The sequence below is a fragment of the Schistocerca piceifrons genome, chromosome 3 (assembly GCF_021461385.2).
Source record: "Schistocerca piceifrons isolate TAMUIC-IGC-003096 chromosome 3, iqSchPice1.1, whole genome shotgun sequence".
Taxonomy (NCBI): domain Eukaryota; kingdom Metazoa; phylum Arthropoda; class Insecta; order Orthoptera; family Acrididae; genus Schistocerca; species Schistocerca piceifrons.
Genome location: NC_060140.1, coordinates 217,033,378 through 217,058,921, shown reverse-complemented (window position 1 = coordinate 217,058,921; position 25,544 = coordinate 217,033,378). Strand labels below are relative to the sequence as shown.

Sequence of the window (25,544 nt, the reverse complement as noted above, 5' to 3'; positions counted from 1 at the left end):
CTGACAAATAATGACTGCAGACTTTTTTTATAATAGAGGCTGACAGGAAACAATTTCACATAAGGAACTATAAGCTCAGTGATTGATGGTTTATGGATATAATGCTACCTCTTCTTATGTACTGATTATTAGGGTCAACCGAAGAATGGGATACAATCTGTCAGCTTTGACCAATGACATCATAGGTTACTCATAGATATTAATGTCTTTACTTTCGAGTCATAGATAATTGGTTGTCTTCTGTGGATAAGTGCCATCCCTGGAAATTGGGAAAAAAAAAAAAAAAAAAAAAAAAAAATGTGGTTTTAAAAGACAGCGCTAGACATTTTCTTGATTTGCATTGATTAAGCAACTGGTTTTTTCCAATTCATTTGGTGGTTAATTAATAACTTTGAAAGAATTTGGAAGAATAGTTTTTCATTTAGGAGAATTTTTAGTCTTTCATTTTTGTTTGTAGATAAGGATTTATCTATTCCCATGAATATGGAAGACTTAAAGCAGGCTTTGGATGCAGATATGATGGCAACCATTAAGTTTTTGCAAACGTCTGGTCTTCATACTGATTATGTTTGATGTTGTGAGTGTGGCAAATGATGGCAACCATTCGATTTTTGCAAATGTCTGGTCTTCATGCTGATTATGTTTGATGTCGTGAGTGTGGCAAACATACGCGCTTGCTATGTGTGTCTGGTCATCGTACTCATGATTTATTTGTATGGAGGTGTAGCAAGGATTGACTATGGCACTCAATTAAACAAGAAACATGGCTTGAGAAATCAAAACTGGCCTTGAGGGTAGGAATAAAAATTACATACTGTTGGTGTTTGAGATATCCTGTGTGGTTGTATGTGCATGAATGTATGTGCATGCAGGTACTCCATATCAGCGACCTCAGTAGTCATTAGACATCATGAGAGAGCAGAATGGGGCACTCCGTGCAACGCACAGGCTTCGACCGTGGTCAGGTGATTGGGTGTCACTTGTGTCATATGTCTGTACGTGAGAGTTCCATACTCCTACACATCCCTAGGTCCACTGTTTCCAATGTGATAGTGAAGTGGAAATGTGAAGGGACACTTACAGTACAAAAGCATACAGGGCAAGATCGTCTGTTGACTGACAGAGACCGCCAACAGTTGAAGAAGGTCGTAACGTGTAATAGGCAGACATCCATCCAGACCATCACACAGGAATTCCAAACTGCATCAGGATCCACTGAAAGTGCTATGACAGTTAGGCAGGAGGTGAGGAAACTTGGATTTCATGGTTGAGCAGCTGCTCATAAGCGACACAACATGCCAGTAAATGCCAAACGACGCCTCGCCTGGTGTAAGGAGCATAAACATTGGACAATTGAACAGTGGAAAAACATTTTGTGGAGTGTAAAATCACAGTACACAATGTGGCAATCCGATAGCAGGGTGTGGGTATGGCAAATGCCTGGTGAATGTCATCTGCCAGCGTGTGTAGTGCCAACAGTAAAATTCGGAGGCAGTGGTGTTAGGGTGTGGTCGTGTTTTTTGATGGAGAGGGCTTGCACCCCTTGTTGTTTTGCACGGCACTATCACAGCACAGGCCTACACTGATGTTTTAAGAACCTTCTTGCTTCTCACTGTTGAAGTCAATTCGGGAATGGCAACTGCATCTTTCAACATGATCGAGCACCTGTTCATAATGCACAGCCTGTGGCGGAGTGGTTACATGACAATAACATCTCTGTAATGGACTGGCCTTCACAGGGTCCTGACCTGAATTCTATAGAACACCTCTGGGATGTTTTGAAATGCCGACTTTGCGCCAGGCCTCACCGACCAACATCGATACGGAGTGCAGCACTCCGTGAAGAATGGGCTGCCATTCCCCAAGAGATCTCCCAGCACCTAACTGAATGTATGCCTGCGAGAGTGGAAGCTGTCATCAAGACTGAGGGTGGGCCAAAACCATACTGATAGAGGGTACCAAGAACTTGTAAGTCATTTTCGGCCAGGTGCCCGGATACTTTTGATCACATAGTGAATGTCACTAATAGGTCAACTGCCGTACAGGATACACATGTTATAAATGAAGTATGGGATACAAATTTTATGTGTCATCTTCTTCACCCTTCACGTAGTTGAACTGAGGTACAGGTTGCCAATGTTATGTACATCGATTTCTTCATTTTCATTAGCAGTAGTATCCTATTCTTCAATTGGCCTATAAAGGCCAACTGAAGTATGGGATACAAATATTATGTATGTAGATCTTTTCATCTTCACTATTAATACTATTTTTGTAAGAACAGAATGCTAGTAGTAGCAGAGGCAAAAGAATCAATACCTGCAAAATTTGTATCCCGTACTTCAGTTGACCTGTGTAGTTCAACTGAAGAATAGGATATGAGTGCTAACAAAAATGAAGGAATCAACGTATGTTATATTTGTATCCCGTATTGCAGTTAACCTATACAGATCGACTGAAGTTCAAGATACAACTCATATATGTGGCAAATGAGGTATTCTACGCTACCGCTACTTCTATCCCATTTTTCCCTTTATTTTTTACAGACGTACTAGGACTGTAATATCCTTAACATTATGATCAAAATATTACTGGACGTGATATATGTCTACCATCTGTTTTATCTCCTGCATTCCTTTGTTTATGAATACTTGTCTTTGCTGTTAAATCTGTGTAATCTCTGGAAAATTCTGACATCATTGGTCAAAGCTGAAGGGTTGTATCCCATTCTTCAGTAGTCCTGCATATTACACACTACATCAGTTTTTTATTTACATTAATGAACTATTTGTTTCACTAGGAAAACTGGATTTATCTTTAGTGTGGTCATACTAAGGAGTCTTTCATTGAGTATTTACATCAGTTGAAATAAAAACTGGATCTTTTGAAACATGACATGGTAAATGAAGATAAACTTTTAATTCATTGTTATCTCATATACATGGGTATATAATTCAGATACACTAAAATATACTGACATAGGTTTCCTGTAATCCCTGTCTTTATGGTGTAAGAAATGAGGCAGAAACTTTTACATCATTGGAACAGCACTGCAACAAGGTAAGCAATGATCTTTGCTGGCCACTTTCATGTTGGAGACTAATGGCCAGTATGTATTCCGACCTGTGTGGCATGGATTCAAACAGATTACTGATGGCTTCATGAAGAACATTTTATTACTACTCAAGAAAAGTAAACATCACTTCTAGTGCAGTCGTAAACAGACTGACCAGCTGTCACACATTTTTCAAGTGTATTCCAGATGCCTAAATAGACTTTCATGCTTGAGAAGTATGCTGGTGATAGCTCTCAAATAAATTCTCATATTAAAGCAAGTCATCCATGAATTGAGCTCATTGGAGAAAAGCACTATCACTGATAGTTTAGATCTATTTACTGTAATACATTAATATTTGAATGTACTATCAAAAATGCTTTCTTTCCATGTTCTTTTTTAGTTTTTCATCAATACTCTGTGGATTGTGTTGTAACTCAGTTCGTGATTATGTAGCTTAGGTCACATGTTTCCATGGAAACAATGGAAAAAATAAAAATGAAAGTATCATTCCTTGCACCAGAAAATTGGAAGAAGCTCTGTACCAAGAAAATGCTGGTCTGCAAGTCTGTATATTCACCAATGCTAATTACTGTCCTCACCTTTAATAACTGTAAGACTGGTATTTTTTGGGTGGAGAATTTTGGGTTTGTTTTGTGTTACATGCTCTCTCCATGTGTAAACATTTTTTGTCAAGGCTAACTCTATACTGTGGCTCATTACATAATAAAACTCAGTCTCCTTTTATGTGGTCCACATGGGAAGTTGTATACTCTATTGTCTTTGAAGTTATATTGTAAGTATCGAACTAAACATGGGGCCACATGCAGAGAGGCCGTATTCATCAAGACACAGCATAGAATTAATGAGTTCTGTTCTTTTGCTGCGAATGGCTTGCTGCATTGAATTACATGCGCAATTACTCTAATTGGATGTAAGAGCTGTCACTGCTTATGGGCAACCTTCAGTCTTAAATGTGTTAAAGTACTGAGTCTGTAACAAAAATAATTGATTTCAAGAATTCTAATGCCACTGTACACTTCTAAGCTACATATAAAATGTGAACTGCCTCAAAAATACTTTTATATGTGTCACAATATTAATTTTAGTTTGATAATTCTAAAACCTAAGGTAGTAGAAGCTAATTTAAATATAATTGGTTTGGAGGCTACTGAAGGCTAAGTCAACAGCTACAACAAATTTCATGTAGTTACCATCTCAACTTGAATAGGTTGATTACCTGCAGGTGTATTTGCAGGAGTCAGCAAACAGTCCAGAAGATAGCACAGCATTTGTACATGGGCAATCTCAGCAATCGGTGTAATTTTTTTGAACCTAACGCGTAGACACTCAAGACATGAAGGTATGTATTTATCAAACAGTGCTACAAGACAAGATTTCTCCTGGGTTGAAGTTCTTGTCTCTATCCAGCTTGTAACATATCTGAAAAATTATTCATCTTTTATTGAATTTTAGTATCTGGTTACGTACATGCCAAGTAGAGAGGGAAATGAGTTCACTTATACTACTAGTTACACGGAGCTACCAAGGAGGTGCAAGGAATTACAGCAGTTCATATTATTATAAGGAAATGTACTTCCAACAGGGAACTTCAAACAGTTAAAGACAGAAATAGCTTCCCCTTTAACAGACAAAAAATAATATACATAGAAATAAACATGATAAAAATACTATCCTCTGAAGTTCCTTCATTTGGTAAAAGAGTTACTGTTGGAACAATCAACATTACTAAGGGATTATATAGCAAACTTTGAAATACGCTAGTTGAGGGGCCAGAGAAGAATAAAATTTGCTGTCATATCTAACAATCTACACTGATAAGCCAAAAAATTATGACCACTGTCCACTGCAACGTTGGATGCAACCTGGCAGCATTGTGGGGATGTGACACGGTAACAAAACTATATAGGTGGAACAGACATGGACGGTGGAAACTAGTTAAGATATGGGCAACAAATGGGGAAATCCATTGAGATAAGTAGCTTTGGAAAAGGGCAGGTTATTATTGTTATTATTAAGCAGAGTTTGTGAACAAGTACCTCGTAAACGGTGAAGTTGGTTAATGTTCATGTGCCACTGTCATGAGCACCTACAGAAATAGATAGAAGGGCAGTGAAAATACCACTAGGCACTCAATGGTTGAGCATCCATGACTCTTGACAGAATGTGGGGTTCAGAGGCTTGTCCACTCTGTAATGTATGATAGCTGATGATCTGTGGCATGTTTGCCAAAAGAGCACAATGCTAATGCACACACAAATGTTTCAGAGCACACCATTCATCACACAATGTTGAACATGGAGCTCTGCAGCAGACCACCCCTTAGTGTTCACATAATGATCCAGTGACATTGTCAGTTACAATTTCTTTGGGTATGAGTATTCAACTATCAATCAATGGGAACATGTCGGCTCTTTGTGTGAATCACATTTTTGCTACAATAGGTTGCTGGTCATCTCCACAAACACCATCATTGAGGTGAACAGTGGCTCAAAACATGCAGAGCATCATGGATGCAAGCTGGTGGGAGCAGTATTATGCTAGGGGAGACATTCTCCTACACTTGAATGGGACCTGCACTAATAATCAAAGACACACTGACAGCTGCGAACCATCTGCATCCCTTCATGCTAGTGTCCTCCCCGATGGTGATGTCATCTTTCAGTAGTATAATTGTCCGTGTCTTGGAGCCAGAACCATGCTACAGTGATGTGACGAGCATTATAGTGAACTCAAAATGTCTTGGCGACCAAACTTGTGTGATGTAAATCCTATAGAGCCCATCTGGGTCACTATTGAGTGCCATCACCACATACGCAAATCAGTAATACGCTATTTACGTGAATTTCATGAACTGTGTGTCGACATCTAATGCCACATACCTCCAAAAACCTACCAACAAACTGGTGGATCTTTGGTACACAGAATCACCGATCTATTTCGTTCCAAAGATGGGAAACAAGCTATTAAGCAGGTAGCGATAATGTTTTGGCTCATCAGTGTGTAGTTACTAAAGATGCTTTTAGTCACCTGTTGCTCATGTGTCAACATCAGCCTATGAAAAGGATAGATTACTATTCAACGTATAGCAGTAATGTTGAATCGCAGATAGGCACAACAAAAAAACTATTAAACAAGTGAGCTTTCAGCCAAAAGGCCTTCTTCCGAATTAGACTACATATACACACGCACATTTACGAGGTCAGACTGGCATGTGACTCAACATCTCCACTATATGATCGATAGCAATCTATTCTTTTCATAATATTATCATTACTTCATTCTAGATTTTCCATTGTTGCACATGTGTGTCAGCTGTGAACACAGTGTAGAAACTACTCCTATGAATGTGAAGCACATCATTGCCCAACTTGAAGTTTTTCGGAATATGCGTGATTCCCTTAGACATTGAACACAAGCATACCTTACTAGTGTATTGAGCACCACCTTTAGTGATGGTGCACAAGTGCAGGTGGTATGGGATAGCAAGCAGATTACATTAGAAGCTCTGATGTTCCAAAGTAACAGAATAATGTTATTTTTTTATTTATTCATTCGTTTACTTCATTCTGTAGGTTGTTTGTAATATCAAGGAGTTGCAGAAGTGATGTGTCTCACAGTAGCAAAGATGAACATGTGCTCATAGCTCTGCAGGTATGTATTTTAAAGCACATGTTTACTGGACATTTATTTCTTGTTTGGATACATACTATCACCTCTCAAAATATGGAATACCTTTTTTTCTTTTTTTTTTTTTTAAAAAAAAAAAAAAAAACCTTATTTGCTCACACATTACACTTCACCAAATTAAAGCCTTTATTTGCTACTAGCAAACTTCTTTTAGTGAAGAATTATCTCTTTGCTTGTGCTACTCTGCTTCTTGTATCTCCCTTGTCTCGTACAACATGTGTTGTTTTGCTTCCAAGATAGCAGAGTATTCTAAGATGTGGCACACAAGCATTTTGTAAGCCATAGCAGAGAGCTTTACTGTATGATTAAATGATGATGGCGTCCTCTTGGGTAAAATATTCCTCTTGAGTAAAATATTCTGGAGGTAAAATAGTCCCCCATTCGGATCTCCGGGCGGGGACTACTCAAGAAGATGTCGTTATCAGGAGAAAGAAACTGGCGTTCTACGGATCGGAGTGTGGAATGTCAAATCCCTTAATCGGGCAGGTAGGATAGAAAATTTAAAAAGGGAAATGGATAGGTTAAAGTTAGATATAGTGGGAATTAGTGAAGTTCAGTGGCAGGCTTTTGACTGTGTTGACCACAAAATATTACTGCAGAAGTTGGACCATTATGGAGTAAGGGGAGTAGCTTACAATTGGTTCCCCTCTTACTTTAAGAACAGAAAGCAGAGGGTAATTCTCCGCAATATTGAGAGTGGTAGTGATGTTCAGTCCCAATGGGGCACTGTTAAGTGGGGCGTTCCCCAAGGGTCGGTGCTGGGGCCACTGCTGTTTCTTATTTATATAAATGATATGCCTTCTAGTATTACAGGTGATTCAAAAATATTTCTGTTTGCTGATGACACCAGCTTGATAGTGAAGGATCTTGTGTGTAATATTGAAACAGTAACAAATAATGTAGTTCATGAAATAAGTTTGTGGCTTGTGGAAAATAATTTGATGCTAAATCACAGTAAGACTCAGTTTTTACAGTTTCTAACTCACAATTCAACAAGAACCGATATTTTGATCAGACAGAATAGGCATATTATAAGCGAGATGGAACAGTTCAAGTTCCTAGGCGTTCGGATAGATAGTAATCTGTTGTGGAAAGCCCATGTCCAGGATCTTGTTCAGAAGCCAAATGCTGCTTTATTTACCATTAGAACAGTATCTGAAATAAGTGACACTTCAACACGAAAAGTAGTCTACTTTGCCTATTTTCATACGCTTATGTTGTATGGTATTATTTTTTGGGGTAATTCTTCTGATTCAAAAAGGGTATTTTTGGCTCAAAAACTGGCTGTTCGAGCTATAGCTGGTGTAAGTTCGAGAACCTCTTGTCAACCCCTATTCAAAAATCTGGGAATTCTGACATTGCCCTCACAGTATATATTTTCTTTAATGTCGTTTGTTGTTAGCAATATTAGCCTATTCCCAAGAGTTAGCAGCTTTCACTCAGCTAATACTAGGCAGAAATCAAATCTGCATGTAGAATGCACTTCCTTGACTCTTGTGCAGAAAGGAGTGCAGTATTCTGCTGCATCCATTTTCAATAAGCTACCACAAGAACTCAAAAATCTTAGCAGTAGCCCAAACTCTTTTAAGTCTAAACTGAAGAGTTTCCTCATGGCTCACTCCTTCTATTCTGTCGAGGAGCTCCTGGAAGAGCTAAAAAATTAAGCAAATTCCAGTGTTACATAGTTGATTTTCTTCATTTAAAATTACGACTTGTCACCTGAATATGTTTTTTTTATATTTCATTTTATCTGTTTCTAATATCGTGTCATAATTTCATGTATTGACTCGTTCCATGACCATGGAGACTTCTCCTTAATTTGGTCCCACGGAACAATAAATAAATAAATTAAAAAATAAATAAATAAAAAAATAAATAAATAGCAGGAACAAGACTTCTGGTCAGGTGACTACAGGGTTATAAACGCAAAATCAAATAGGGGTAATGCAGGAGTAGGTTTAATAATGAATAGGAAAATAGGAATGCGGGTAAGCTACTACAGCATAGTGAACGCATCATTGTGGCCAAGATAGATAAGAAGCCCACACCTACTACAGTAGTACAAGTTTATATGACAACTAGCTCTGCATATGGCAAAGAAATTTATGAAATGTATGATGAAATAAAAGAAATTATTCAGATAGTGAAGGGTGACAAAAATTTAATAGTCGTGGGTGACTGGAATTCGGTAGTAGGAAAAGGGAGAGAAGGAAACGTAGTAGGTGAATATGGATTGGGGCTAAGAAATGAAGGAGGAAGCCGCCTGGTAGAATTTTGCACAGAGCATAACTTAATCATAGCTAACACTTGGTTCAAGAATCATAAAAGAAGGCTATATACATGGAAGAAGCCTAGAGATACTGACAGGTTTCAGATAGATTGTATAATGGTAAGACAGAGATTTAGGAACCAGGTTTTATATTGTAAGACATTTCCAGGGGCAGATGTGGACTCTGACCACAATCTATTGGTGATAGATTAAAACTGAAGAAACTGCAAAAAGGTGGGAATTTAAGGAGATGGGACCTGGATAAACTGAAAGAACCAGAGGTTGTACAGAGTTTCAGAGAGTGCATAAGGGAACAATTGACAGGAACGGGAGAAAGAAATACAGTAGAAGAAGAATGGGTAGTTTTGAGGGATGAAGTAGTGAAGGCAGCAGAGGATCAAGTAGGTAAAAAGACGAGGGCTAATAGAAATCCTTGGGTAACAGAAGAAATATTGAATTTAATTGATGAAAGGAGAAAATAAAATGTAAAAATGCAGTAAATGAAGCAGGCAAAAAGGAATACAAACGTCTCAAAAATGAGATCGACAGGAAGTGCAAAATGGCTAAGCAGGGATGGCTAGAGGACAAATGTAAGGATGTAGGGGCTTATCTCACTAGAGGTAAGATAGATACTGCCTACAGGAAAATTAAAGAGACCTTTGGAGATAAGAGAACCACTTGTATGAACATCAAGAGCTCAGATGGAAACTCAGTTCTAAGCAAAGAAGGGAAAGCAGAAAGGTGGAAGGAGTATACAGAGGGTCTATACAAGGGCGATGTACTTGAGGACCATACAATGGAAATGGAAGAGGATGTAGATGAAGATGAAATGGGAGATATGAAACTGTGTGAAGAGTTTGACAGAGCAGTGAAAGACCAGAGTCAAAAGAAGTCCCCCGGAGTAGACAACATTCCATTGGAACTACTGACGGCCTTGGGAGAGCCAGTCCTGACCAAACTCTACCATCTGGTGAGCAAGATGTATGAAACAGGTGAAATACCCTCAGACTTCAAGAAGAATATAATAATTCCAATCCCAAAGAAAGCAGGTGTTGACAGACGTGAAAATTACCGAACTATGAGTTTAATAAGTCACAGCTGCAAAATACTAACGCGAATTCTTTACAGACAAATGGAAAAACTAGTAGAAGCCGACCTTGTGGAAGATCAGTTTGGATTCCATAGAAAAGTTGGAAGACGTGAGGCAATATTGACCCTACGACTTATCTTAGAAGCTAGATTAAGGAAGGGCAAACCTACATTTCTAGCATTTGTAGACTTAGAGAAAGCTTTTGACAATGTTGACTGGAATAATCTCTTTCAAATTCTGAAGGTGGCAGGGGTAAAATACAGGGAGAGAAAGGCTATTTACAATTTGTACAGAAACCAGATGGCAGTTATAAGAGTCGAGGGACATGAAAGGGAAGCAGTGGTTGGGAAGGGAGTGAGACAGGGTTGTAGTCTCTCCCCGATGTTATGCAATCTGTATATTGAGCAAGCAGTGAAGGAAACAAAAAACATTCAGAGAAGGTATTAAAATTCATGGAGAAGAAATAAAAACTTTCAGGTTCGCCGATGACACCGTAATTCTATCAGAGACAGCAAAGGACTTGGAAGAGCAGCTGAACGGAATGGATAGTGTCTTGAAAGGAGGAGATAAGATGAACATCAACAAAAGCAAAACGAGGATAATGGAATTTAGTCGATTTAAGTCGAGTGATGCTGCAGGAATTAGATTGGGAAATGAGACACTTAAAGTAGTAAAGGAGTTTTGCTATTTGGGGAGCAAAATAACTGATGATGGTCGAAGTAGAGAGGATATAAAATGTAGACTGGCAATGGCAAGGAAAGCGTTTCTGAAGAAGAAAAATTTGTTACCATCGAGTATAGATTTAAGTGTCAGGAAGTCGTTTCTGAAAGTATTTGTATGGAGTGTAGCCGCGTATGGAAGTGAAACATGGACGATAAATAGTTTAGACAAGAAGAGAATACAAGCTTTCGAAATGTGGTGCTACAGAAGAATGCTGAAGATCAGATGGGTAGATCACATAACTAATAAGGAGGTATTGAATAGAATTGGGGAGAAGAGGAGTTTGTGGCACAACTTGACAAGAAGAAGGGATCGGTTGGTAGGACTTGTTCTGAGGCATCAAGGGATCACCAATTTAGTACTGGAGGGCAGCTTGGAGGGTAAAAATCTTAGAGGGAGACCAAGAGATGAATACACTAAGCAGATTCAGAGGGATGAAGGTTGCAGTAGGTACTGGGAGATTAAGAAGCTTGCACAGGATAGAGTAGCATGGAAAGCTGCATCAAACCAGTCCGAGGACTGAAGAGCACAACAACAACAACAACAACAACAACATAGAAAGATATAAATGTTTGTTCTTTCTGTGCACTATACCAGATTGAAATAACAGAGAAGCAGTTATTCTTCCCGTACTGCATACACAAATGGACCAGAAAGAAATCCTAATACGAAGTCAGTATGATGAGAAATAGCCATTGCCATGCACTTCACAGTTGTTTCCAAAATATGGAGGTAAATGCAGGATCCTACACTAGCTTCATCGCTATGCATCTAGTTTTTCAGTACATTTATCACCAGAAATATTTTTACGTATAATTTAAGTTAAAAGTAATAACATACAATATTTGTAAGAAATTGTGAACAACACTAATCAGATTGCTACAAAGCTATGAGTGTCATGTTAAATCCTGCGATTTGAAAAAAAATTCAGTTACCAAATATTAGAAATGAAATGAGTTTACTCACAGGCTATTAAATTAACTTGTAGTTAAATATGACTACATATTGTCCATTTACAGATGAATTTATGTAGCAGCAATAATGCTTCATTTTATAAGGGAGGTGCTACACATATTTAAATAAAAACGCTTGTATGCTTCATTTTATAAGGGAGGTGCTATACATATTTAAATAAAAACGCTTGTATGGAATAGAAGGGGTGCAAGTAAGAAACATTTATAATTTTCATGCATTAATACTAAAATGTTAGATACAAACGGATTCCATCCAAGATCTTGAGGGTTAATATAAAGAATTCCAGCACGTGATACTGTTGCTGGTGTAGCAGTGCGCAGATTAGATATTTCAAACAATAAACGCATTGATGGGTTCAGTGCTATTCTTTCATTACTTGCCAGTGTCAAAATCTGCAACAAACATACAGATTCAATAATAAAGCAAGATTACTGCTCTCAGCCTTCAAAATATACTGCAGTAAGCAATATAGTTTCACTCCCTCTGCTAGACCACTTATATAAAAAACATGCATCTTGCAATGAAAATGACTTTTATTTGTAATAACTTCAATAGATATTCAACGGATAGGAAAGGAATTTACTGTGAATGCATATGAAAGCTAAATTTATATGATATTGTCAGATATGAGAAAAATCAATACAAATTAATGCCAGAACGGAACTGTGATTCTTCAACTTCTACAAAATAGTTCACAAGTGAACAGCTGAATGTCAGTGTCCAACGGTTACAATATTTCATGAAGCAACATGTTACCATCATCAGGTGCATTGATCAACAGGTTACCTAGGATTTGATTTGAAGCTTATATCTCCTACCCACATCCTCCTAGTGCACCCTCCAACCTGGTGTCCTGTACACAGTCCACGTACAGGCTCGGGGGTGCATACAGCATCTACATCCCCATCCTCCTCCTGCCACTGACACAAGCTCTGTCCGAAGGTCACACCTAGGGATGCATGCTGCAAGAGTTTCCGTTACTGCTGTTGCTCCACCTGCTCCCTAAAGTTAGTTCGATGTGGGATATTTCCTTCCTCTTATTAATCAGGTAAAGTACAGGTTTCCAGGCCATATTAAGAATGTGGCCACAATCGCAATTGATCAGCCACTCCCTTACTCAATCTCCATATATTCTTTAATGAACAGATCCAGAAGCTATACGTCCATATCAGAAACTTTGTATGGTCATAACCCATTTTGTGTAATTCTGATAGGCAACAATTCTGCAACTCTCAACTTGTTTGTCTACTCCAGTTCGGTGTGCTGTTGGTGTTCTTGGCAATGGCCTTCAACAGAATGCACTGTCTGACCTACGTACAACATGCCACATTGGCAGGGAATCTGACAGACCCTGGATTTCCATAGTCTGAGTTTGTTCTTGACATCGATAATCCTTGCGAAACATCATCAACCACATAGCCAAGCAACTGGATGAGGATGCAGTTTCAGCTCTTAAGAAAGGACCTACTGAGGTAGCTGTGTGACTTACAACTGTAGCTGATGAAGAATTATGTCACGATGAAACCTGTAGTGTTCTTGCTGAACAAAACCTACGAAACCAAACATGTCTAGCAGGGAGAGTGTGCCATACGGGAACTAAGAAATGATCTAGACATGGTAGTCCTATCAGCAAACAAAGGCAACACAACTATGGTCCTATCTAACTAGAATTACATTGAGAAGATGTGAGGCCTGTTAGAAGACATTGCACATTGGAAGATCAGCACTGAACCTAATAATAGAGGAGAGAGGAAGACCATGTCACTTCTCAATGAATCTGGCTCGCCAGACGAAGTTATTAAGAAGTTACAACAGAGAGCAGGATCCACTGAAATTTTACAGGGTGCCTTTACACCCCATTGTTAGAACCACTGGTGACCGTCACACTCTCTCAATAAATACCTATAGGATATGCTTTGTCCTTGTGTCGGAAAATGTCCACATCATACTCTCAAGTATGTTGATTTTGTTGGGCATCTTAATAACTTTAAGCTTGAGGTTTCTGACACCCCTATGAGCTTTGACATTCTTTTCACATAGTGTCTTTACAAGAACCCTTAGAACTTAACTGGTTAGAAATTTGACACAGAGGTGACCAACCATTTTAGGCATGTCTTAGTGATTACATAGTTTTTCTTCAACAGCAGTTACTATGAGCAGATGGAAGAAATAGCCTTGGTGGTTCACTTTCACCAGATTTTTCTAACATGTATATGGAATATTTTTCCTGGTATGTGACAATGCTTTTATCATATGGTGAGAAGCAAGCTGAACAATTTACTCATATATTTCAATCACATATACCAGACCTCCAATTATATCATGGAAGTCAGAGTGGACAGAGTGCTCACCTTTCTCTAAGGCCTTGTTAAAAGACAGTACACTGGATCACAGTGTGCACCTTGAGATCACATGGCAACCTGTATTTAACGTGCTGACAGCTTGCCACCACCAAGTGCAGAGGAACAGGGTGCTCAGGATATTGGTACATAGACACGCACCCTCTCTCAAAATGGAAGTCTCAACCAAGAACTTGAACATCTGACAGTGTAACAAAAGAATGGCTACACAGATGGAACATTCCAAGAGCCCTACATCCTACACTGACTGTACAACCAACGGTAACAGAGAAAAACACTAAATGAAGAGTGTCTTCAACTCACCAGATAAAACATGGACATTGCTTGGTAATGTCAAGGACAAACTTTGACTATGGAAGTTGGGTGGGGGGGTTCTATCAGATGCTAATATGGCATGGCACAAATCAGGGAGTGCATACAGTTGAAAATTGTTGCCAAGAACACCAAACTGCAGCAATCTAGCAAGTCAGTGGTCATAGAACACTGCTATCATAATTAGAAGGGGTGGATTATGACCAAACTGAGGTTCTGACACAGACATCTAACTTCTGAGACTTTGTCGTTAAAGCATCTATCAAGATCCAAGTAAAGGAACTGCTGAGTCATTCTGAAAGTGACTACGTTTTTAATAAACCCTGGGAAACTGTACTTACAAGGGAACATTCTTAAAGTATCAATAAACGATGCTGATGAAACTTGGGGGTTGTGTAGAGGGGGCAGCATAATGCAATACATGTTTTTTTGTTTGTGCCCAATTTCACTTTTAACCCTTTAACTGCTCTGGACATGTTAACATGCGCGCCTTTGTGACTGTCACTGTGTGCTCTGAACGTGTTTATGCATGCCACCAGTCCTTCTACCTGGTACTCTGAATGTGTCTATGGGGTCCCAGTGTGCTCTGAACGTGTTTACACACACCACCAATCCTTCTACCTGGTACTCTGAACGTGTCTATGTGTAGACATGTTCAGAGTACCAGGTAGAAGGACTGGTGGCGCGCGTAAACACGTTCAGAGCACACAGGGACAGGCACAAAGTTGCGCGTGTTTAACACGTCCAGAGCAGTTACAGGGTTAAGAGGCAAACCAAGCTCTGAAAGGCAATGAGGCACATTAGGTGTAGAGGGAATATCGTAGAAATTATGATACATAAAATATTTTTTCATATAAATTTTCATATAAATTTGATAAGTAATCAACTTCCTGAAAACTGTATTATCAATTTTTGTAATAATTTGAAATTTTGCAATGTACACTACCACTATTAATTAATTTTGAAAAATGAACACTTTTGTTACAACATAAAATCAAGAAGCTTTCAAGCAACATATATGCATCTGTAATAAAACTTGTTTCTGAAACACCACTTTGGGAAAATAAGCTGCAGTGTGCTGTTGGAGTATTTTCACCATAACTTATTATAATATTTAGATGTATATTATTAGTCTAATTATTTGCTTTACTTATTTTTGCTCTATGTTTTAAATTGTTATTTTAAATTTTACATTCAATTTGTGCGTGTGTACATACATAGATTTTGGGAGTGGTGACTGGGTGGGGGTAAGGAGGTAGCTGTGGCGGGGAGGGAGAGAGATAGTATGGTGGGAGAGGCGGACAGTGAAGTGTTGTAGTTTAGACAGAGGGCAGGACAGAAGGTGCAGAGGGGGGAAGGGGTAAGTGATGAAAAGGAGAGAAATAAAAATAACAATAAAAATAAAAATTAAAAGAAATTAAAAGACTGGGTGTGGCGGTGAAATGACGGCTGTGTAGTGCTGGAATGGGAACAGGGAGGGGGCTGGATGGGTGAGAACAGTGAGTAACGAAGGTTGAGGCCAGGAGGATTTACGGAAATGTAGGATGTACAATGTGTAAACTTTTAGATGGCGGACCTCTCCCTAGTCCTGAATCGGTAGAAGTCGGGAGGCTTCCTGAGGCACGCAGTTTCAACTGCTGCCAACATTACGTAGCTGACTGTGCTGTACAAGGTAGTCATTGTCGTCTGCTTCGTTATTGTTTTACGCTGTACTGTTCTGCATGTTTTTATTGTGCAGTTGTGCTAAACATTATCAAAATGAGTGAAGAGGCAGTTGCTGGCCCATATCGGGAGTCACCAACAACCCCTACCGGTGTTGTTGTCGTTGTGGTCTTCAGTCCTGAGACTGGTTTGATGCAGCTCTCCATGCTACTCTATTCTGTGCAAGCTACTTCATCTCCCAGTACCTACTGCAGCCTACATCCTTCTGAATCTGCTTGGTGTATTCCAGATGCCTAAAATAGACTTTCATGCTTGAGAAGTATGCTGGTGATAGCTCTCAAATAAATTCTCATATTAAAGCAAGTCATCCATGAATTGAGCTCATTGGAGAAAAGCACTGTCACTGATAGTTTAGATCTGTTTACTGTAATACATTAATATTTGAATGTACTATCAAAAATGCTTTCTTTCCATGTTCTTTTTTAGTTTTTCATCAATACTCTTTGTCTTTAAATATGTCTGCTTGTGTCTGTATATGTGTGGATGGATATGTGTGTGTGTGCGAGTGTATACCTGTCCTTTTTTTCCCCCTAAGGTAAGTCTTTCCACTCCCGGGATTGGAATGACTCCTTACCCTCCCCCTTAAAACCCACATCCTTTCGTCTTTCCCTCTCCTTCCCTCTTTCATGATGAGGCAACAGTTTGTTGCGAAAGCTTGAATTTCATGTGTATGTTTGTGTTTGTTTGTTTGTGTGTCTATCGACCTGCCAGGACGTTCGTTCGGTAAGTCACATCATCTGTGTTTTTAGATACATTTTCCCCACGTGGAATGTTTCCCTCTATTATATACATTCATATATATATATATATATATATATATATATATATATATATATATATATATATATATATATATATATATAATGGAAGGAAACATTCCACGTGGGAAAAATTATATATAAAAACAAAGATGAGGTGACTTACCGAACAAAAGCGCTGGCAGGTCGATAGACACACAAACAAACACAAACATACACACAAAATTCAAGCTTTCGCAACAAACTGTTGCCTCATCAGGAAAGAGGGAAGGAGAGGGGAAGACGAAAGGAAGTGGGTTTTAAGGGAGAGGGTAAGGAGTCATTCCAATCCCGGGAGCGGAAAGACTTACCTTAGGGGGAAAAAAGGACAGGTATACCTGTCTACCTGTCCTTTTTTCCCCCTAAGGTAAGTCTTTCCGCTCCCGGGATTGGAATGACTCCTTCCCCTCTCCCTTAAAACCCACTTCCTTTCGTCTTCCCCTCTCCTTCCCTCTTTCCTGATGAGGCAACAGTTTGTTGCGAAAGCTTGAATTTTGTGTGTATGTTTGTGTTTGTTTGTGTGTCTATCGACCTGCCAGCGCTTTTGTTCGGTAAGTCACCTCATCTTTGTTTTTTTATATATATATATATATATATATATATATATATATATTTTAATGTACATGATGATTTCAGTTTCGTTTACGAACAACATTTAAAGCGAGTTTTACTTTGAAGCCTTTCGTCTGCTTTCGTGTAAGCATGACGTGCAATTTGTAGTTCCAGCACTGCAACTGGTAGGCATGCCCCCCACCCCCCACCCCCCAACGGCTCCACTCCTCACCCCTCCCCTCGCCAGCAAATGCTTGCTTCCTCCTCTCCCCGCACTCCCCTCACAACTCTGCCGTCTTACAGTTAACACACTGTATTGCAGGGAAAGTTCCCACCTGCACAATTCAGAAAAGCTGGTGTTGGTGGGAAGGATCCATATGGCACAGGCTGTGAAGCAGTCAATGAGATGAAGGGTATCATGTTCGGCAGTGTTTTCAGCAACAGGGTGGTCCTCTTATTTTTTGGCCACAGTTTGTCGGTAGACGTTCATGTGGACAGACAGCTTGTTGGTTGTCATGCCTACATAGAATGCAGCACAGTGGTTGCACCTTAACTTGTAAATCACATGACTGGTTTCACAGGTAGCCCTGACTTTGATGGGATAGGTGATGTTAGCGACCGGACTGGAGTAGGTGGTGGTAGGAGGATGTATGGGACAGGTCTTGCATCTAGGTCTATTACAGGAATATGAGTCAAGAGGTAAGGGATTGGGAGCAGGGGTTGTGCAAGGATGGACAAGTATATTGCGTAGGTTGGGTGGATGGTGGAATAGCAAGGTAGGAGGGGTATGAACAATAGTGGGTAGGACATTTCTCATTTTAGGGCACAATGAGAGGTATTGAAACCCTGGCAGAGAATGTAATTCAGTTGCTCCAGTCCCAGATGGTACTGAGCTAGTGGGAGACTGGAAAGATAGGGCACGGGAGATTTGTTTTTGTGCAAGGATGGGAGGATAATTATGGTCTGTGAAGGCTTCAGTGAGACCCTCGGTATATTTAGAGAGGGATTGCTCGTCACTGCAGATGCAACGACCACGGGTGGCTAGACTGTACAGAAGGGACTTCTTGCTATGGAATGGGTGGCAGCTGTTGAAGTGGAGGTATTGCTGGTGGTAGGCATGACAACCAACAAGCTGTCTGTCCACAAGAATGGCTACCGACAAACTGTGGCCAAAAAACAAGTGGAGACCCTGTTGCTGAACATGCTGCCAAACATGAAACCCCTCATCTCAATGACTGCTTCACAGTCTGTGCCACATGGATCCTTCCCATCAACACTAGCTTTTCTGAATTGCACAGGTGGGAACTTTCCCTGCAATATATCCTACACTCCCATAACCCTCCTGTCCTCAACCTTTGTTAGTCACTGTCCTCACCCATCCAGCCCCCTCCCTGTTCCAATTCCAGCACTACACAGCCATCATTTCACCGCCACACCCAGTCTTTTAATTTCTTATTATTTCCTTATTATTCCCTCTGTCTAAACTGCAAAACTTCACTGTTTGCCACTCCCACCATACTATCCCTCCCCCTCCCTGCCCCAGCCTCCTCCTTACCCCCACCCAGTCGCCACTCCCATCATGCACTGGTGCTGCTGCTCGCAGTGTAGTTTCAGCTCTCTGAGACTGCAGACATGTGTGCAAGTTGTGTTTTCATGAGTGTGTGTGTGTGTGCAGTGTGTATGTGTGTCTACTGCTGACAAAGGCCTTAATGGCCGAAAGCTATGATTGTGTGAAACTTTTATTGTGCCTATCGCAACTCAGCATCTCCGCTGTATGGTGAGTAGCAACTTTCCTGCCCTGGTATTGTTACATTCCATCCTGGATTTCCCATTGTTTAATACATGCCTTTCGTTAATTGAAAATAATAAGTACCTCATTAGTGTGATACAAAATCATAACAATAATGATACTCTGTAAAGAAATGATTAAAACATAACATTTTTCTTACACCATGCACACAAAATGAATGAAATTTGTTCACATAATATACATGACAAACAACAGAACATAAAACAAAATTCAGCAGGATTTTAAGTTGTTGCTGATTTGTTTCAGTACAATGGTATGCTTTGGCGAAGAGAATTGATTACGTACTAGTGATGATTATATTGGTTCACAAGTGGAGATTGAAATCATAATCACTCAACAGAATTAGAGCTGAAATTTTTCTCACAAATTTATTCTGACATCAAAAGCTGTATAAATCCTGTGGCTGTAACTCTGCTGTTGAGCCCTTTGGATCACCAGATGAAGAAATTCCTTGTCCTCCCGCCTTGTGCTCAGGTGCAATGCTCTGAATGATCCTTTCACATCAGCCACCCCAAGAATCTGAATGATGCTCTGAATATTTCTTTCACACTGACCAAGAATCTAATAATGATACAGATTTTACACCAGCAGTGGAAAAGAAAACTTCTTTCAGACACCTTTTGACCTGGTCAGATGTTTGTTTACCAGATTTCCTTGCTGTCACCAGGACATATTGGGGCTTAAAGAGGTGGTGGTCCAGAATGCTGTACACACCGGTACCTCTAATCCAGATTGCCCCACTTCTCAATGGTGATTCAGTGTAGATCCCTCAGAGTGGTTGGCAGGTCACGTCGTCCATAAACAGCCCTTTTCAATCTATCCCAGGCATGTCCGATAGGGTTCCTGTCTGGAGAACATGCTGGCCACTAATGAGATTTTCACTCTGCAGCAGAGTGTGTGCTGATATAAAACTTCCTGGCAGATTAAAACTGTGCGCCGGACCGAGACTCGAACTCGGGACCTTTGCCTTTCGCGGGTAAGTGCTCTACCAACTGAGCTACCCAAGCACGACTCACACCCCATCCCCACAGCTTTACTTCTGCCAGTACCTCGTCTCCTACCTTCCAAACTTTACAGAAGCTCTCCTGCAAACCTTGCACAACTAGCACTCCTGAAAGAAAGGATATTGTGGAGACATGGCTTAGCCACAGCCTGGGGGATGTTTCCATAATGAGATTTTCGCTCTGCAGCGAAGTGTGCACTGATATGAAACTTCCTGGCAGATTAAAACTGCATGCCGGACCGAGACTCGAACTCGGGACCTTTGCCTTTTGCGGGCAAGTGCTCTAGCAACTTCTGTAAAGTTTGGAAGGTAGGAGATGAGGTACTGGCAGAAGTAAAGCTGTGAGAATGGGGCGTGAGTCATGCTTGGGTAGCTCAGTTGGTAGAGCACTTGCCCACAAAAGGCAAAGGTCTCGAGCTCGAGTCTCGGTCCGGCACACAGTTTTAATCTGCCAGGAAGTTTCATGCTGGCCACTAGTCAAGCGATGATGTTATCCTGAAGGAAGTCATTTACAAGTTGTGGATGATGGGGGTGTGAATTGTCATCCATCAAGACGAATGCCTCACTAATATGCTGCTGATATGGTTGCACTATTAGTTGGAGGATGGCATTCACGTATCGTACAGCCATTACGGCGCCTTCCCTGGCCACCAGTGGCATACATTTGCTCCACATAATGCCATCCCAAAACAGCAGGGAACCCCCACCTTGCTGCACTCATTAGACAGTGTGTCTAAGGCATTCAACCTGACTGGGTTGCCTCCAAACACGTCGATGATTGTCTGGTTGGGGGCATATGCGACACTCATCAGTGAAGAAAACGTGATGCCAATCCTGAGCGGTCCATTTGGCATGTTGTTCAGCCCATCTGTAGCGCGCTGCATGGTGTTGTGGTTGCAAAGATGAAAGATGGACCTCACCACGGACATTGGGAGTGAGGTTGCGGATTATGCAGTCTATTGCGTACTGTTTGAGTCATAACATGATGTCCTGTGGCTGCACGAAAAGCATTACTCAACATAGTGGCATTGCTGTCAGGGTTCCTCTGAGCCATAATCCACAGGTAGCGGTCATCCACTGCAGTAGTAGCCCTTGGGCAGCCTGAGCGAGGCACGTCATCAACAGTTCCTGTCTCTCTGTATATATTTCGTGTCCGAACAACATTGCTTTGGTTGACTCTGAAATGTCTGGACATTTTCCTTGTTGAGAGCCCTTCCTGGCACAAAGTAACATTGAGGACGTGATCGAAGTACAGGCATGGCTGAACTATGGTCAACATGAGCCGTGTACCTCCTTCCCTGTGGAATGAATGGAACTGATCGGCTGTTTGACCCCCTCCTACTAATAGGTGCTGCTCATTCATGGTTGTTTACATCTTTGGGTGGGTTTAGTGACAACTCTGAACAGTCAAAGTGGCTGTGTCTGTGATACAATATCTACAGTCAAGTTCTGGGAACTGGGGCAATGCAAAACTTTTTTTAATGTGTGAATGTATTGCATTATTTTGCCCATTTTACATACCTGTTGAGTACCATCAAGACTGTTTATTGACACTTGGAAAAGTTCCTTTGCTAGTTTGATAAGAAGAGGAAGGAAATACCCCACAATGAACTGAATTTGGCCTCCAGTGGAACAATGGCAATAGCAGAGATGCTGCCTGTGTGCATCCCTGAGTGTGAATCTCATATGAAGTGAGTTGTCAGTGGGAGGGGGCATGGAAGAGATGTTGTACATGCAACGATGTCTGGGCACAGACCATGTACAGTGTTACGTCAGAGGGAAGAAAAGTGAGGGGGGAGAGGGTCGGGGGAAACAAGCCCTACAACTGCTCCTTGGCAATACACCTGCTCCTAGCCAATCACTTCATTAGCACAGCTGACGACAGCAATGTGGTTGGATACCAAAATACTGGGTGCACTGAACACTGAAGTCTGGCTGTTCACCTGTGAACTATTTTGTCAGAAAGAAATCGTTGGCATAAACAGATTACACAGCAATAATGGGTCACAAGTGGTAGGCACTCATAGACATAGTAACTGCAACAGGCACTACTCAAAATGCTGCTAGCCTGAACTCAATAAAAAAAAATTGTATATGCACTTATGTCATTATAAGGTGTATATGTATATGTCACTATAAGATGCTTCACAAGAGTTTGAGAATTTCTTTTGGAAACGGAAAATTTTGAAAAATGTTTCCGCCATTTTTAGCAATATATAATCTTCTGATTGCATAAACAACTGTTGCAGGTTGTTTAATGCTGTAAATAAGCCTATCATATTCTATAAGCAGCTGTTTGCTGCCGTTTGCAATCTTCTGGTCACTGTGTTGTTCAGGGCAATCTATTACAAAAACATCTTGTTCCACTATGGTGTCAGAGGAACACAATTTTAATATGCAATCAATACTCATTCTAAATGAAGTACGCCTGTTCCAAACAGTCAGCCTGAGATCCATAATGAGAATCACACATGTACAGGGTTTAATTGCCAGGTGGCTTTCTAAAGAGAGAGACTTCTGAATTTTAAAAAAATTTTAATAATTTAAAATCAGATGGGAAAAACAGTTATCAAAACATAAAATACATTTGAATGATGCTGTTTCTCCAAAAAATGTTTTATCCATGGACCACAATGTGAAGAATTGTGGTTTTGAGGATATAATACTGCAATCATTAAAGACATACAAGACTTTCTCAGGAGCCTTTGATGTTCTCATCAGTGGATCTCACTAAAACAAAGGGAATGAAAAACACTGCCTGGTGAAAAAAGAGCAGAGCTCAAAAGGGCAGGAAGAAACAGAATGAAATGGTGCAGCATGTCATGTTATTTCAGTGATTACAAAATTGAGTAAAATTAGAAAGAACTTGGCAGTATGGGCCCACTTATCAATATGATGTTGCACTCTTTGTGGCTTAGATGGATATACTGATTCAATAGGGAAGGGTACCTAGAGCTGTTGTATCCTCTGCTGAGGTGAGCTGGCCCACAACTGTTGTAAATGGTCCGTGATATCGCGGAACTGGCACTAGGATAGAGTCGACTTCCACACTGGTCCCACACATGTTCTATTAGGGAAAGCTCTCAGTATCTTACTGGCACAGGTGTAACTGTCTGCCAACTTAGCTGGGTGGTAATGCGCTTGCCTGCGACACATTGGGCCCTGGGTTCGATTCCTGGCCATGTCGAATATTTTCTCTGCTCAGGGACTGGGTGTTGTGTTGTCCTCATCATCATTTCATCCTCATCATCAGCCACAAGTTGCCCAATGTGGCGCCAACTGAAATAAGACTTGCACTTGGGGGCCAAACCAGAATGGGATATCCCAGCCAACAGCGCCATACAATAATTTCACACGTGTACCACAACATCCCCCCCCCCCTTCCCAAGAACCAGGGACCTTGCCTTAGTGGGAAGGCTTGTGTGCATCAGCAATACAGATGGCCATACCATGGGTGCAACCACAATGGAGGGGTATCTGTTGAGAGGCCAGACAAACATGTGTTTCCTGAAGAAGGGCAGCAGCCTTTTCAATAGTTTCATGGGCAACAGTCTGGATGATTGACTGATCTGACCTTGTAACACTAACCAAAACGGCCTTGCTGTGCTGGTACTGCGAACAGCTGAAAGCAAGAATTAACTACAGGTGTAATTTTTCCCGAGGGCATGCAGATTTACTGTATGATTAAATGATGATGGCGTCCTCTTGGGTAAAATATTCCAGAGGTAAAATAGTCCCCCATTCCAATCTCCGGATGGGAACTACTCAAGAGGACATCATTATCAGGAGAAAGAAAACTGGTGTTATCGGATTGGAGCATGGAATGTCAGATCCCTTAATCGAGCAGGTAGGTTAGAAAATTTAAAAAGGGAAATGGATAGGTTAAAGTTAGATATAGTGGGAATTAGTGAAGTTTGGTGGCAGGGGGAACAAGACTTTTGGTCAGGTGAATACAGGGTTATAAATACAAAATCAAATAGTGGTAATGCCGGAGTAGGTTTAAAAATGAATAAAAAAAATAGGAGTTGGTGTAAGCTACTACAAACAGCATAGTGAATGCATTATTGTGGCCAAGACAGACACGAAGCCCACGCCTACTACAGTAGTACAAGTTTATATGACAACTAGCTCTGCAGATGATGAAGAAATTGATGAAATGTATGATGAAATAAAAGAAATTATTCAGGTAGTGAGGGGAGATGAAAATTTAATACTCATGGGTGACTGGAATTCGATAAGAGGAAAAGGGAGAGAAGGAAACATAGTAGGTGAATATGGATTGGGGGCAAGAAATGAAAGAGGAAGCCGCCTGGCAGAATTTTGCACAGAGCATAACATAATCATAGCTAACACTTGGTTCAAGAATCATGAAAGAAGGTTGTATAAAATGGTTCAAATGGCTCTGAGCACTATGGGACTCAACTGCTGTGGTCATTAGTCCCCTAGAACTTAGAACTAGTTAAACCTAACTAACCTAAGGACATCACAAATATCCATGCCCGAGGCAGGATTCGAACCTGCGACCGTAGCGGTCTTGCGGTTCCAGACTGCAGCGCCTTTAACCGCACGGCCACTTCGGCCGGCAAGGTTGTATACATGGAAGAATCCTGGAGGTACTAGAAGTTATCAGATAGATTATATAATGGTAAGGCAGAGATTTAGGAACCAGGTTTTAAATTATAAGACATTTCCAGGGGCAGATGTGGACTCTGACCACAATCTATTGGTTATGAACTGTAGGTTAAAACTGAAGAAACTGCAAAAAGGTGGGAATTTAAGGAGATGGGACCCGGATAAACTGACTAAACCAGAGGTTGTACAGAGTTTCAGGGAGAGCATAAGGGAGCAATTGACAGGAATGGGGGAAATAAATGCAGTAGAAGAAGAATGGGTAGCTTTGAGGGATGAAGTAGTGAAAGCAGCAGAGGATCAAGTAGGTAAAAAGATGAGGGCTAGTAGAAATCCTTGGGAACAGAAGAGATACTGAAGTTAATTGATGAAAGGAGAAAATAAAATATAAAAATGCAGTAAATGAAGCAGGCAAAAAGGAATACAAACGTTTCAAAAATGAGCTCGACAGGAAGTGGAAAATGGCTAAGCAAGGATGGCTAGAGGACAAATGTAAGGATGTAGGGGCTTATCTCACTAGAGTTAACATAGATACTGCC

At 40.6% G+C, this 25,544-nt stretch overlaps 1 protein-coding gene across 1 annotated transcript in view; it reads right to left on the bottom strand.

The window, feature by feature from the left end:
- LOC124787768 (dynein beta chain, ciliary-like) overlaps nt 1-25,544 on the bottom strand; it is an 834,683-nt gene that overhangs the window by 317,092 nt on the left and 492,047 nt on the right. Inside the window, exons 43-44 of the mRNA XM_047254657.1 lie at nt 12,064-12,212; nt 4,296-4,498 (exon numbers count right to left, since the gene is read on the bottom strand). Of these exons, the coding sequence (XP_047110613.1) occupies nt 4,296-4,498; nt 12,064-12,212 (352 nt within the window). The remainder of the gene's footprint in view (nt 1-4,295; nt 4,499-12,063; nt 12,213-25,544) is intronic.